At 36.4% G+C, this 16389-nt stretch overlaps 1 protein-coding gene and 1 long non-coding RNA gene across 2 annotated transcripts; both read right to left on the bottom strand.

The window, feature by feature from the left end:
- Nucleotides 1-9575: 9575 nt before the first annotated feature.
- Nucleotides 9576-10848, bottom strand: LOC118486514. The gene is made up of 6 exons (XM_035983007.1): nucleotides 10838-10848; nucleotides 10697-10763; nucleotides 10538-10627; nucleotides 10332-10463; nucleotides 10099-10230; nucleotides 9576-9998 (listed from the first exon to the last, which is right to left on the bottom strand). The coding sequence occupies exons 1-6, from the start codon at nucleotides 10846-10848 to the stop codon at nucleotides 9969-9971; spliced, it is 462 nt and encodes a 153-aa protein (XP_035838900.1). The 3' UTR covers nucleotides 9576-9968.
- A 40-nt stretch (nucleotides 10849-10888) lies between these two features.
- Nucleotides 10889-12226, bottom strand: LOC118486263. Its single transcript, XR_004878142.1, has 4 exons — nucleotides 11912-12226; nucleotides 11704-11814; nucleotides 11541-11582; nucleotides 10889-11044 (listed from the first exon to the last, which is right to left on the bottom strand). It is a non-coding gene; the product is annotated as an uncharacterized LOC118486263 (long non-coding RNA).
- Nucleotides 12227-16389: the final 4163 nt, after the last annotated feature.

The following is a 16389-nucleotide window of genomic DNA, read 5'->3' as shown; positions in this document are numbered from 1 at the left end:
TTGTTTATAAACTTGATATACCAAATAAAATTTTAGTGTTTAAACAATAACTATAACACACCAATAGTGAAACATATTTTTTTAACATTAATAAAGCATAGAACATAATTATTCGTGTCACGGCTCCCCGACCCACCCTGGACGGAGTCGGGGGCCGCGAGGCAGTTCCCAGTGGTACCCGTGGTATTTTTATGTGACAGCATAAGTCTTTTATTACATGATCTTTTCACCGTAAAATGCTCGTTTAATATATTACACAAAGTTTAGGGGATAAATCCCATAATTTACAATAAGTTGATTTCACACAGAAATCTTTATTTTCCAAAACATGTTTTATTGATTTATTCACACTGATCCACTTCTCTGAGCTTGTAGTGCTTTACTGCACTTTTCCTGGATCACACAGATCACCTGAAACATGTTTGAAAAAGGTTTTGTCAGCGGGGAAATACTGAGTGAATCATTCTGTTTTCTAAAACGACCCGTTAGTTATAAATTACAGTATTAAGGGGAATTACAATGTTTTTATCAACCAATTATCAAGAATAGGTATTTGTCACTCGACCGGATCTGTGACTGTGGTCATACCACTATTGGGTCCCTTCGCCCCTAATAGTGACGAGTATCAAGGCTCACTCACCTAGAGTGATAAAAATAGTAATGTGCACACTACCCCACATACCGACTGTAATTTGGTGATTACAAAGACTTAATCCCTGTAATTATAACCTTGAAAACAATTTAGGGTTTTTGTAATACTTACTCACAAACTGTGAGAAAACAATTTAAAAAGAAGAATGACTCACATTGCAGATTAACGAGCAATAGATAAGCCTACTGATTATCCTTGATTAACCTAGTTTAACACAATGCACACACAGACAGGTTAGTAACTAATACAGCAGTTACGTCAATTCACGAGATTAAACCCTCACAACGATTAATCAGTGCAATACTCGATAATTCAGTCGGATTCACAACGAATAACAGAGCATAGTCCGAATTCGAACAACACTCTAATATTCAAGTCGAAATCATGACGAATAATCAAAGTACGAGCTCAATTGAGCAGCACCCGGACTATCGTTGGATAGTTATAATCGATCGGACGTTGAATCGTAATAGCGATCGAGTTATTACCCTGATTGCGGCAGCGTTTCGTGATCGTGTGTGTGTGTGTTTAGACTGATTTCGGAATAACTGAACGTCCACAGAGAATTTGTGAAACGTTTTAGCACCCCAGTTTACATGCCAAGGTCGGCTATTTATAGCTAAAATTTCGACACGCTTACGGACCGTATACCTAACCCCTTACGGTCCGTAAGGGAACCTGGTCTGCTTACGGTCCGTAAGGACCAACCTTTACGGTCCGTAAAGGGTGCAGCCTACTTCCTAGCCTAGCTGAGTTCGGTTGTAGCCTTGGTGAATCAAAAATTTCAACCAATTAGCATCTAGCAACGATTTTAATTAGATAATTATCAATTAGGGTTTGCCCCCCTCGAGTTTTAGGGGCCCTGATCCTGATTCCGATTATTCCGGAAATTTCAGGGTTTATGCCAAATTACTTGGGTGTCTTAATTAGGGTTTTCTTATTGGATAATTATTAACCTAATTACCGGTTTTATTGACAGTTGTTACATCCTCCCCACCTTAAGAAAAATCTCGTCCTCGAGATTTACTGGAATAGATGAGGATATTTTCGCTTCATTTCGGATTCCAGCTCCCAAGTGTATTCTGGTCCTCTCTTTGAATTCCACTTGACTTTGACCAATACCAGTCTTTTATGCTTGAGGAATTTGACTTTTCGATCTTCAATTTCTAATGGTTTCTCTACGAATTTTAACTTTTCGTTTACCTCTACATCCTGTAGAGGGACTACCAGGGATTCGTCTGATAGACATTTCTTGAGATTGGATACATGAAATACATCATGTACTCCGGCTAATTCTTCTGGTAGTTGTAAACGATAAGCTACTGGTCCTATTCGTTGAATCACAGGGAATGGTCCAACGTATCTCGGACTTAGCTTTCCTTTCTTACCGAATCGTACTATACCTTTCCAAGGAGAAACTTTTAAAAGTACTTTATCTCCGACTTGAAATTCTAAAGGTTTGCGACGATTATCTGCATAGCTCTTCTGACGATCTCGAGCTGTTTTCAGTCTTTCTTGGATCTGGGTTATCTTGTCAGTAGTTTCTTGTACAATTTCTGGACCGGATAACTGACTTTCTCCGATTTCCGCCCAACATACGGGAGTTCTGCATTTGCGTCCATATAGTGCTTCGAATGGTGCAGCTTCGATGCTTGAATGATAACTATTGTTATAGGAGAATTCTATTAATGGTAAATGGCTATCCCAATTACCACCAAAGTCAATTACACATGCCCGGAGCATGTCTTCTAGAATTTGTATTGTCCTTTCACTCTGTCCGTCTGTTTGTGGATGATACGCAGTACTTAGATTTAATCGAGTTCCCATCGCTTTCTGAAAACTTTTCCAGAAATGAGAAGTAAATCGACTATCTCTATCCGATACAATGGAGAGCGGGACTCCATGTAAAGATACCACTTCGTCCACGTACAGCTGCGCTAATCTTTCCATGCTAAAGGTTTCTTTCATTGGTAAGAAATGAGCTGACTTGGTTAATCGGTCTACAATTATCCAAATTGCATCATTACCTCTTTTGGTTTTGGGTAACTTAGTAACAAAATCCATTGTTATGAGTTCCAATTTCCATACAGGCATTTCTAGTTGTTGAAGTAATCCTGAAGGTTTCTGGTGTTCCGCCTTAACTTGTGAACAAGTTAAACACTTGGATACGTATCCGGCTATATCCTTTTTCATTCCTATCCACCAGAAATTATTTCTTAAATCTTGGTACATCTTATTGTTTCCTGGGTGCATGGTATACCTAGATTTATGAGCTTCTTCTAAGATCTTATTTATTAACTCTCCTTGCTTAGGTACCCAAATTCGTTTCTTATGGAATTTCTAAATTCCATCATTTCCTTGTTCTAGTTCTTTTAGGTAACCTTTCATTCCTTCAGCATCATCTTTGATTGCTGTTTTCTGAACTTCTTTGATTTGTGCCATTAAATCTACTTGGAGATTTAATCTCAGAGCACGGACTCGTTTCGGTTTTTCAGGGTACTTGCGACTTAAGGCATCTGCGACTACATTTGCCTTTCCTTCGTGATATTGAATATCGCAGTCGTAATCGCTCAGCATCTCCATCCACCTTCTTTGCCTCATGTTTAATTCTTTTTGCCCGAATATATACCTTAAACTTTTATGATCTGTATAGACAGTAAACTTACTTCCATACAGATAATGTCTCCAGATTTTAAGGGCAAAGATTATGGCTCCTAATTCTAGATCATGAGTTGTATAATTCTCTTCGTACTTTTTCAATTGCCTAGAAGCATACGTAATTACCTTCTTGCGTTGCATCAACACACATCCATATCCTAATTTTGAAGCATCACAATATACTTCAAAGTCTTCTGTTCCTTCGGGTAAAGCTAAGATTGGTGCATTTGTCAACCTATGCTTTAAAACCTTAAAGGCTTCTTCTTGTCTAGGTCCCCATTCAAACTTAGCAGCTTTACAGGTTAACTTGGTTAAAGGTACGGCTATCTTAGAAAAATCTTTGATAAATCGTCTATAGTATCCAGCTAAGCCTAGAAAACTTCTTATCTCCATTGCGGTTTGTGGAACTTTCCATTTAGTAATTGCTTCTATCTTAGCAGGATCTACATGGATACCTTCGTGATTTACCACATGTCCTAAGAATTGTACTTCTTGCAGCCAAAATTCACATTTCGAGGATTTGGCATAAAGCCTTTCTTTTCTTAATAAAGTTAAAAGAACGTGTAAATGCTCACAATGTTCTTTTTGGCTTTTGGAGTAAATAAGTATATCGTCGATGAAAACGATTACAAATTTATCCAAGTATGGTTTACAGATTCGATTCATCATGTCCATGAATGCTGCTGGGGCATTCGTTAATCCAAAGGGCATGGCTGTAAACTCATAATGACCATACCTAGTTCTGAAAGCAGTTTTAAGTATGTCTTCTTCTTGTACTTTCAACTGATGGTATCCGGATCTTAAATCTATATTTGAGAAGTACCTAGCTCCTTGTAATTGATCAAAAAGATCATCAATCCTAGGTAATGGGTATCGATTCTTAATCGTAACTTTATTCAATTCGCTATAATCGATACACATTCTCATCGATCCATCTTTCTTTTTCACAAACAACACTGGTGCACCCCAAGGGGATGAACTAGGTTGTATGAATCCTTTGCTTAATAATTCATCTAATTGCTTTTTCAATTCTAGCATTTCGGTAGGTGCTAATCTATATGGTGCTTTAGCTATTGGTGCAGTACCTGGAATTAAATGGATTCTAAATTCTACTTCTCTATCAGGTGGTAATCCAGGTAATTCTTCTGGAAAAACGTCTGGGTATTCTGACACTACCGGAATGTCCTGAAGTTCTTTATCCTTAGTGTTAATGATTACTGAAATCATGTACACCATTTCCTGCTTTCTCGAATAACTGGCCAATTTCATTACAGAAATGAATTTCAGTGGCTTTCGAGGTTTATCTCCAGTAATTAAAATTACCTTTCCTGAAGGGGTTTGAATTTCTACGGCATTTTTATCACATAGGATTCGTGCATGGTTGGCTATTAACCACTCCATTCCTAATACTACATCGAATCCGGCTAAATTCATTGGTAACAGATTTGCAGAAAACTTATGGCCTAATAATTCTATTTTTCCTTCTTGCCAGACTTTATCTATTTTTACAGAATTTTCTTCTGCGGTTTCGACTGCGAAGATTTGCCTAAGAGTGGTTAAAGGTAGCTTAAGATCTTGACAAAATGAAGTATTGATAAAACTTTGGTTCGCACTAGAGTCAAATAATACTTTTGCAAACACATCATGTACTAGGAACGTACCAGCTATCACATCTGGAATGAGTTCGGCTTCTTGAGTGGTTAGCTGGAATGCACGCGCATTTCTCTTGGTTGCTCCTTCAGCTGGTTTGGCTTCGTTGGCTACAGGTTTAGCTAATTTAGGACATTCAAATTGGAAATGTCCCCTTTCTCTGTAATTATAGCAAATTCTGGTTTTCTTCCTGCAATCTTCTTCCCGATGTCCTTTGGTCTTGCAAAAATTGCAAACCATGTTGCATTGTCCATAATGCTTCTTTTTGCAAGTTTTGCAGAAGGGAGGTGATGAGGATTGCCCCGTTCCTCTTTTCTTGGTATTACCCACACGAAATTCTTGGGTAATCTTTTGGGCCAATTCCTTCTTACGATCTTCTTCTCTTGTGCGTACCAATTCATCTGTCAGGGTATTAGCTAATTCTACAGCATCGTCAATAGTACGAGGTCTCGCAGCTTTAACGATGTTTCGGATTTCACTAATTAACCCCCAGATGTAACGAGAAATAAGTACCGGTTCTGGCGAAGCCAGTGTTGGCACTACCCTTGCGTATTCAAAGAATGTCGAAGTATAGCCCCGTCAATCTACCCCTGTCATACGGTGACTTAGGAATTTGTTTGCCATCTGGTCTTTTTCATATTCAGGACAGAATTTTCTTTCTACAAGACTCTTAAATTCTTCCCAACTCATAGTATAGGCTATCCTTCTTCCTTTTGCCTGGAGGATCGTATTCCACCATTCTAGCGCTCCTTCTTTGAACAGATTTGATGCATACATCACCTGATCTTCTTCGGCACATTTGCTTATTGCAATCACTGCTTCGGTTTTCTCTAACCAACGCAGTGTTGCAGTTGCCCCTTTGTTACCTGCAAATTCAGTGGGTTTGCAAGCAAGAAACTCTTTGTAAGTGCAACCAGGCGTTGCAGCTTTTATCCTCTTAGGGAGTGGGGCCTGTTGCGGATCATGAGTGTCATGATTGCCGCCTCCATTTATGATGTTACTGCCGTTATCTTCTGGAATACGTTTACTAGGAATTAATTGTGGTTCGGCAGGTTTCTGAACAGCAGCCACAATTTCTGGAATAGCATGGGCTATTCCTTGGGCGATAAAGTGCTCGATATCTTGTCGAGTTATATATTGATCTTCCTGTTCTTGCTCAGATTGATTTACTTCATTAATTGGTTCATTGTTAGCGTTTTCCATCTGCTAATTAGTAGGAATTATTAGTGTCTAACTTATTAATAACAAAATTAGCACAGATAAACACATAATTTATTACAACATACAAGCATAACCAAAATTGTCGATTTCTCGACTTTCATTTTTGTTATTGTATATTGTATATGCCTCCATACACACCGTATCTTACAAAGTTTTATTGCCCATTTTACAGAATTAGTTTTACTATGTTAGTTATAATACAGACAAACTTTTTCCAGCCTTTCCTATCTTTTGGTTCACTGGCAGTTTCAGTAACGACGCTCCCTCTCGTCGTACTTCCAAGATAGTTGCTCCCCCATTTCCCTGATCCTATTACCTGTACCTATCAGTTCTTCACCGAACTGACGAAGTTCAGCTAGGTTTTCATTACTCATGGGAGGATTCGGGATTGGTTCTGGATCGAATTGTGGAAGGAAACTATAAGGACTATTGACTATGTTTTGGAATTGCCAGTCGTTTGTCCACCATTCCTCCAGTTCTCCTAGTGGTCGGGTGTGGATTAAAGGTTCAGGAATAGCTGGTGCTACGTTTAAGGGAAATTGAATTGTAGCCGGGTAAGGGTACAAGTTAGTGCGGATTGGGCTTATGACCTCACAGTTTTCTAAGAGACGGTCTATTTCGTCTTGGAACGTAATTTCTTCTGGTTGTTTAGAACTTTCGCCAATCTCTATTCCCTTTTGCTTAAGATCTATTCCTATTTCCTTTTCTGGTGGTTTCGAACTTTCTCCAGTTTCTATTTCCTTTCCCTTGCTCACGCTCACAGGATTTTCTATTTTAGGGAGTCTCCTAGTAGCTGGTTTCCTACGGCGTACTTTCCTCCACCCTACGTATCTTCTCTTCTTTTTAGGTTTGGCTTTTTCCAGCGGTGGAGCTTGGAATTCCACAGGTTCTTCTATGTCAGCGATGTAACCAGTAAAGTCGTAAGAGACTTCGATAGGCACTGGATATAAGTTGAGATTCTGAAATGCTTCCGATATCTCACTCATGCTGCATAGTATATATGCAAAATACAAGAATGCAATTGTTAAAACTTTGGAACAAAGTTTAACAAACAAACGCTAAAGTTTTATTACATACTAATTTACACAGAAGACAACAAAAATAAACACACTAGGGTTTTATTTATTTACTGGATAGTGACTTTTCTTACTAAACTTGATTTATTGGAAATTTAGAGGTTGGTATTTTCTGCTACAGTAGTTAGCATATAGAGATTTGCCCATTTCCCGTCTATTTTATCTTCCCAAGGTGCATTATTACCCAATTCTTGGACTTCTGGGTTAAACCTAACTCTCTTGGTTCGGGGTTTCTTTTTCTCCTGACTCTTTTTAAGTATCGAATCCCTTTTCTCTGGGGAAAGAGGATTCTCATAGTTTGCCTTGCGGACAAAGATTCCCTCTTCTAGGTTTACTGGGTTTTTAGAAGAAGATGCAACATCTAGTTTGTGGTAGATAGCAGACAGCTTTTGTTTACCCATACTGTAACTAACAAATAATCAGTTAATAAAACATATAATCACAGAATAACAACTAGTAGAATTAAGTATTTTGTAAGATACTTAATCTAGTATTAGGCTTAATCAGCGACTCGATCAGTGGCTCAATAGTTATTAATTATTAGCTCTGATACCACCTTCACTGTCACGGCTCCCCGACCCACCCTGGACGGAGTCGGGGGCCGCGAGGCAGTTCCCAGTGGTACCCGTGGTATTTTTATGCGACAGCGGAAGTCTTTTATTACAGGATCTTTTCACCGTAAAATGCTCGTTTAATATATTACACAAAGTTTAGGGGATAAATCCCATAATTTACAATAAGTTGATTTCACACAGAAATCTTTATTTTCCAAAACATGTTTTATTGATTTATTCACACTGAGCCACTTCTCTGAGCTTGTAGTGCTTTACTGCACTTTTCCTGGATCACACAGATCACCTGAAACATGTTTGAAAAAGGTTTTGTCAGCGGGGAAATACTGAGTGAATCATTCTGTTTTCTAAAACGACCCGTTAGTTATAAATTACAGTATTAAGGGGAATTACAATGTTTTTATCAACCAATTATCAAGAATAGGTATTTGTCACTCGACCGAATCTGTGACTGTGGTCATACCACTATTGGGTCCCGTCGCCCCTAATAGTGACGAGTATCAAGGCTCACTCACCTAGAGTGATAAAAATAGTAATGTGCACACTACCCCACATACCGACTGTAATTTGGTGATTACAAAGACTTAGTCCCTGTAATTATAACCTTGAAAACAATTTAGAGTTTTTGTAATACTTACTCACAAACTGTAAGAAAACAATTTAAAAAGAAGAATGACTCACATTGCAGATTAACGAGCAATAGATAAGCCTACTGATTATCCTTGATTAACCTAGTTTAACACAATGCACACACAGACAGGTTAGTAACTAATACAGCAGTTACGTCAATTCACGAGATTAAACCCTCACAACGATTAATCAGTGCAATACTCGATAATTCAGTCGGATTCACAACGAATAACAGAGCATAGTCCGAATTCGTACAGCACTCTAATATTCAAGTCGAAATCATGACGAATAATCAAAGTACGAGCTCAATTGAGCAGCACCCGGACTATCGTTGGATAGTTATAATCGATCGGACGTTGAATCTTAATAGCGATCGAGTTATTACCCTGATTGCGGCAGCGTTTCGTGATCGTGTGTGTGTGTTTAGACTGATTTCGGAATAACTGAACGTCCACAGAGAATTTATGAAACGTTTTAGCACCCCAGTTTACATGCCAAGGTCGGCTATTTATAGCTAAAATTTCGACACGCTTATGGACCGTATACCTAACCCCTTACGGTCCGTAAGGGAACCTGGTCTGCTTACGGTCCGTAAGGACCAACCTTTACGGTCCGTAAAGGGTGCAGCCTACTTCCTAGCCTAGCTGAGTTCGGTTGTAGCCTTGGTGAATCAAAAATTTCAACCAATCAGCATCTAGCAACAATTTTAATTAGATAATTATTAATTAGGGTTTGCCCCCCTCGAGTTTTAGGGGCCCTGATCCTGATTCCGATTATTCCGGAAATTTCAGGGTTTATGCCAAATTACTTGGGTGTCTTAATTAGGGTTTTCTTATTGGATAATTATTAACCTAATTACCGGTTTTATTGACAGTTGTTACAATTCGTATTGACCGAATATCGTTAAAGGTTCGGATGGTTGAGTGTAGGCATCGATACGATAACCAAAATAGATAGGATGTGGAAATAAATAAGACAAATATGCAAAGGGAATAATACCAAAATTCTGTTATCCATTAAAACCAACACTAAGAGCAAATTATCAACTTTCATACAAAAGAGCATTGTTTAAGGGCTAACTGTTCAAAAGGAAACAGAACCGACTATCCACCCTGGAGCATATCAACATCAATTATAAACTACCAAAATAATTGTCTAACCATCCCTCAGTAATACCCACCAAGGATCAAAAACCCAAACCAAACTACCACATTAACTGTTCAGGCTAAACCAACTAACAAAAACCACAATATCCAACAGTCACGCACGACCTCTTTTCTTTGTCGTCTTGTGTACAACTTTGGTCAACATCAAAAGCTGCGAAGACTTGACGTACTTAAAGAAAAGAGTGGCACCGAACTGGATGTGATTTGACTTCAAGAAAGCTGACCACTTGGTAAAACCATACATGTAACCATCTCCAGACTTCTCGGCTCTTGTGCTCATATTAGTTAGCTCACTTCTCAAGTTCTGGATCGTAACATCACGCAGGTTGTCAACAGAAAGAGATTAATCACTCGCAACTTCACCCGGTAAACGCTGAGAAATAAACAAAGCGGATTAATTATCAAATTCATTAATAAAACATGCTTAGTAATTTAATAAATAATAAGGAATATAATCATATCATAACATATACCAGTCTGCTTTCAGCCGTTTTGGTGAACTCAAAGAATGCATTGGTTTTCAACCTTTTGACTGTAGAACGTTTACGGCTAACAACATCAGCCATGGATGTGATGGATCTGCAAGCCTTACGCTTTGGTTTAGCCTAAATAGTTAAATGATATACAATAAGTATCATAATTATAAAGAAATATAATGATTTGATGAATGAATTATAATAATAAACAGTGTACAACATGTACTTACAGTTATGTTTTTAGCAGGCTTCACGATATCAATGACAACACATTCATTATTCTTCGAAACGTTTGAACGTGTATGAAAAGCGATATGAGAATTCTCGGAAACCGACCTAACAGCTTTAGATTTTGGCATAGCCTAAACAGTTTAATGATATAATACTTAATGGTTTATCTAGCAAATAAATAATAAAATTATATATCAGAAATTACCTTCTTTTTTTTTCTTCGATACCACGAAATTATGAAGATCATAGAGCTGCTTTTCGATGTCTCCTCGACTAAAGGCATGCTTCTGACCTTCTACATAATATAATAAAATACATTAATAAACATCATTATTGAAAACAAAAATCTAAATGATATACTCACATCAGCAACAACTTTCGAACACACACCGGTCACAAACAACAACATTTGATTTTCCTCTAGGATCAACCTAAAAAATATAAAACAGTTAACATATTAATATAGAACGTAGTAATCAAATGCATTATATAATACTTAAGTCACCGTGTATACATGGAATTTATTCTTCGGTATTAAAAATTATTAAGATCCATCTCAAACTTGCTCTTCACATGAAACAAATTAAAGTAAACATAAAAGATGGTAAACTAATTCAATTAATTTCATAAAACTACAATTTACTTATTCAAAACAAACCTTTGAAGGAAGCCTTTCATCACCAACAACATTTGCCTTCCCTTTAGGATCAACCTATATCATATCAACCAATTAACATACTAAATAAGAAAAAGTAAATAAAAGCATTATAGAATTGATAACACATTACGTATACATGAAATTATTTTTTGGTATCAAGAATATTAACAAAAAATAAAATAAATAAAACCATTATACAACCGATAACCTAATACGCATACATAAAATTTATCTTTTAACACCAACAATGTCGAAAGATCCCTTTAATGTTAGTTTATACCATAAACACAACACAATAAAAATAAAAAAAGCTAAACTTTTACACATAATACGATAAAGAATACAATACACGTACTACGTAAGCCAGATTGTAAACACTCTTATATTAGACTAACACGCGGCGGACGGAACCTCAGTAAAAGCATCAGTTTTCTTATTTAATTCATCTTTGAACTACATAAAAGACAAAAAAATGTTTAACAATCTAATATGGACTAATACTTATTAAATTTAATAAAATACGATAACAAAAACATTGTTATAAAATTACCTTCTTTTTAACTTCTTCCATTTCAAGCAGAGATGAAAAATACTGATCAAATTTGGAGTCATCAGAATCCAACACAAATAACAAAAGAATGATAAAATGTAAGAACACAACAAATATCTGTATGTTAAGGTTTGTTAAGTTAGACTAAAAGACAGGTATTTACATTCAGGATAGACTCAAAAGTTGAAATCTGCATATAGTCATTTTCACCATCCCCAACAACACCTTCGTCAACATCAGTTTTGTTAGTTCTCAGCTTCTGCTAATGTCCCGACTAAAAAATAAATCACCAATAGCAACCATGTTAAATTCATGTTCAACTTATAAGTTTGTGTTAAAAAATAAATAATATTAAGATGTATAACACTAACCGCAATCAGCAAATCATATCCATCATCACCATCAATTGAGTCATCCAAAACAACTAATTCAACCTTCTTGAATTGAATTTCCGTACCAGTTTGAAGCCGTCACCAAGCACAGGGCCCAAACTAGTTCTTTTTAATCTTACAACCCATAAGTTATTACCATTAACAATCTTAAGTCACTGTACGGTGGTTGTTCTCCCCACATTAATGTAGCAAAGTCATATGGTATTTCCTATCAGTCAAAACAAAAAAAAACATACGTATATAGAAATTATGTTTAGTAATCAGAAAACCAATAAACATACCACAAAAATAGGATCATCGTCCTCAATAAGCTTTAAGAATGAAGGACTGTTGTTACTGGGATCCATATCTACATAGAAATATAAACGGTTTTAAACACGTAAAAACGGTAACTTATTTATAGAAATAAACTTATAATACCGGGAAAACATATAAAACCAAAACAAACAATGGTTTCAAAAAATGTAACAACAATTTATTTATAGAAATACAATCATAATTCTGGAAAACCATATAACACCAAAAATAAAGAACATAATGAAATCTTTAATGGATTAATAATAAATAAAATACAAAATTTATTACTAAGAAAACAAAGACGTTCAAACTTTTGAAAATGCGATACTTAGATTTGAATATATATATATATATATATATATATACACACACTAAACATAAATGATGAAACCTAACATTATACCGAATCAAAAAACAGCAAAACAACAACAAAATTAAACTTACCTGTTCTGTTCGACGAAGATTCCGAGTCCGGCACTGCACAAAATTTAGGGTTAATCATGAAAAAACAAAAAACAAAATAAAAAAAAATCAGCAACACCATCACCGGAAGAAGACATCAACAAAAAAATCCTTTCATATACTTAGAATCGGAGAATGTAAATTATCATCCACAACACAAAAAATAAAGAACAATCATCAAAACTTGCGATTAAACAGTTACACTACATAAAAATCAAATCTACATAACATACCTGCAAATTATGTGTAATGATCTACAAAAAAGAAGAACAACAAAGAAATTAGAATTTGCCGAAAGAGTTTTGTATAAAAAGAAGTTCCTATAAGATCAAACAACATAAATAAACCGCATTTAGCTATGATCATGTAGTTTTATCTTTGATTTTTTAAGGAATCTTGAATTAAGAGAATGATCCGAGAACGTATTTAGAAGAGAGAGAACAGAGAGAAAGATGGTGTCGGTAGGTAGATTGTATGAACAATAATTGAACCAAGGATTTTATAGGATCCATATTCTTAATCGGTTATTTGGAAAATCCATACATCCGAACCAAAAATAGTCGGATCCCGCGTCCCACTTCATTTTTGGTTTGTGTTTTGAGAATTTTGGTTTGTGTATTGAGAATTGAGATGGATTCCCTCCCAAAATCACCATCTACTCCACCATAAGATGCCACATAAGCAAAATTGCTCCACCATCACATGCCACATGGCCCAAATCATCTCATTTATTAATATATATATATATATATATATATATATATATATATATATATATATATATATATATATATATATATATAGATTGGCCTCTTTTGTCTGCCATTATTCCCACATAAACTTCTCCCTTAAAATCACCATACAGCCACTATAATGCGGCTATCACCTAGCTTCGATTGACACCCACTTGCAACATAAGAATTTTGTGATCGTCTCAACAATAGATATTAATTATTTTGGCATCGTTTTCGATTAAGATACGTATAACCTATATGTTATTTTTTTGTTATACTGATAGGTTTATGGAGAAAACCTACAAACTCCTAAGATAGATAACTCTAAGAGGGAGTCAAGCTCCAAGAACACAAGACAAGAAGAAACTATTTTTTTACCAGAATTTTTCTCATAACCGTTGCTGAAAACACATAGCCTTATATAGGCATACAATGCAAAGTATGGAAATAAACTAACCACTAAATAAGCTATCCACTAACTACTGAAAGTAATGAGAAAGTGACGTGCAAACTAAATGATAGTGCATGAGAACGTGTGATGGTTGTTAGGCTTCATGGGTTTGTTTACGTGGGTTACGTGATCGTATAAATGCCACGCCCTCGAAAACGTCCTTGTCCTCAAGGACGGTATGAATTCCCATGGGGTCGCCATTCGAGTCGTACCCTAGCATTAGGATCGGTCTCAACATAGCGACACGGTGGCAACCATGGTGGTCTCCATTTCCTTCTGCCGATGGCATTTGGAGCTACATCACTGAACTTGGAGCACCGGTTTTCGAGTGAGACATGGCCATCGAGCAAGACGAATGTATATAGCACCGGTATGGAGGTCTTGTTGGTGAGAATGGCAGCTTGAGGGTAGATGGAATCTAATGGTGACTGTTGTGGCGATGATGTCGGAATCAGTGGTGAAGCTACCCTTCCAAGAGACGATGTCGGTGGTATTGGCAGTTCTTGGCATGGAAGTGACGGTGGTGGTACGGGGCTAAGCGGTGGTGGTCGGAAACGATGAAGCATTGCAATAGTGAAAGACTTCCATGTAAGGCGTTCCGGTCCTCGATACCATGAATTGAACCAAGAAAAAGGTTCATCATCGAACGACTCAACAACATAAGGAAACCGTTCTTCCTCATAAATTTCATAAAGGGAAAAGAACCGTTCAGCATCACAAATCCACCTGGCAGGATTGGAACCGGTGAAGCGAGATAGATACGTGGAGTCCTCGAGTTCTTCCAAAGCCATGGAGGCTAAGGCTCAATGAAAGAACCAACTGATAGGTTTACAGAGAAAACCTACAAACTCCCAAGATAGATAACCCTTAGAGGGGGTCAAGCTTCAAGAACACAAGACAAGAAGAGACTATTTTTTACCACAATTTTTCTCATAACCGTTGCTGAAAACACAAAGCCTTATATAGGCATACAATGCAAAGTATCACTAAATAATCTATCCACTAACTACTGAAAGTAATGACAAAGTGACGTGTAAACTAAATGATGGTGCATAAAACGTGTGATGGTTTTTAGGCTCCATGGGTTTGTTTACGTGGGTTACGTGATCGTATCATATACATATGATCTACTATGGTTTTTATTGAATGGATAAATTACTTTTCTCTATTAGATCGTATGAATATGTTTATTATTTTAGATGTAAAAATTATTTTGTGATCAATTAGTGTATTTTATATATATTTCTAGGGTAACAATCTTGTTTGTGGAGTTCCCTTCTTAATAATCCGTGTGGTTAATCAAGGAATAAACGAAATGCAACCAGTGACTAATTTTTTTCATTTTCCCCTTTTAAACGTTATAACTTTGAGGTGCATCATGTCATACTCATTTGTTATTTAATTAGTATGCTTTGTTCAAAGTGTTACTATATGAATGTCTTTATGTGTTCTCCTTCATTCTATATGTTATATGTTGTCAACTTTATTGCGTGCTATTGTGTCGTGTGAATTCATGGCTGGCTAGGTTTCTCATGGTCATGGGTTGTAGCCTAGTATCGCCAACAGTATTAGACTCGCTCTTCGAGGCTTGAAACTAATGCACACTATTGTCATGAGTCTAATATTTAATTTGTTTCGTATTATTAATTGATTGTGTAATCTTGTTTGGTGTAAATGGATATGTTGACGATGCTAATATTACGAAACAATCGCCATACTAACCTTGAAGGACATGATAAAAGTATTTTTCCTAGAATAAATATAAAAAAAAATTATATAAAATGAGGAGATTACCCACAAACATGTTTGTTCACCCAAAAAATATACTTTTCTAATGTGGTGCAGGTAATTAAGGTTGACGATTCAAGGGATGAGGACACGTAGCATGGGCCTTAGGAAACAATTGGAAAACTTATGTTTTGTTTTTGTTTTTGAACATTGTACGAACAATATTTGATTATTATATTGGATGTGTTTTAAATATTGATACATTGATTAGTGTCATAAGCTATGGAGAATCATCTTTCCCCGTATCAATCCGTTGCGGGTCGGGGTGTGACAGATTGGTCAACCTAGTACTTCATCAAATACACTACTCGTGACTCCTTCACTCGTCCATCCAACTGCGCAACTTTTGAGCTAACCATATCTCCAACTAGATACTTCACCTACAAATCAACCGATCGTACAACATAAACCCCAACTCGTTCCTTACGATCGAGCCTCTTTTTATTTTGAGGACCAAGTCCATCTCGGGAATGCGTATATCAGACTAGTTAATATGGTCAACCCCTAAGTCCAAGCCAATACACTGAATCAAGATGACCAGACAGACGGCACACGGACGAGCGTCCATTGTCAGTTTAGCTTAGGACAACAACGATATGACACTAACTCCAAAATATTGCACATGTATATACTAATAATAAAAGAAACTGGAAATGAGTATTTTATGAAAAATGAAATTACTTTTCTCATGCAAACTTAACTTGTTTGTGATAAAATAAACTTAA

This window comes from Helianthus annuus, chromosome 14 (assembly GCF_002127325.2).
Source record: "Helianthus annuus cultivar XRQ/B chromosome 14, HanXRQr2.0-SUNRISE, whole genome shotgun sequence".
NCBI lineage: Eukaryota > Viridiplantae > Streptophyta > Magnoliopsida > Asterales > Asteraceae > Helianthus > Helianthus annuus.
The sequence above is the reverse complement of the archived record's forward strand: the minus strand, read 5'-3'. Positions and strand labels throughout refer to the sequence as shown.

What these genes read in the sequence shown, in the direction of transcription:
- LOC118486514 (XM_035983007.1), bottom strand. An exon ending in ATCGAAGAAAAAAAAAGAAG is followed by an intron (nt 10,464 to 10,537) that starts GTAATTTCTGAT and finishes TAAACTGTTTAG; the next exon opens with GCTATGCCAAAATCTAAAGC. An exon ending in AGCCTGCTAAAAACATAACT is followed by an intron (nt 10,231 to 10,331) that starts GTAAGTACATGT and finishes TTAACTATTTAG; the next exon opens with GCTAAACCAAAGCGTAAGGC.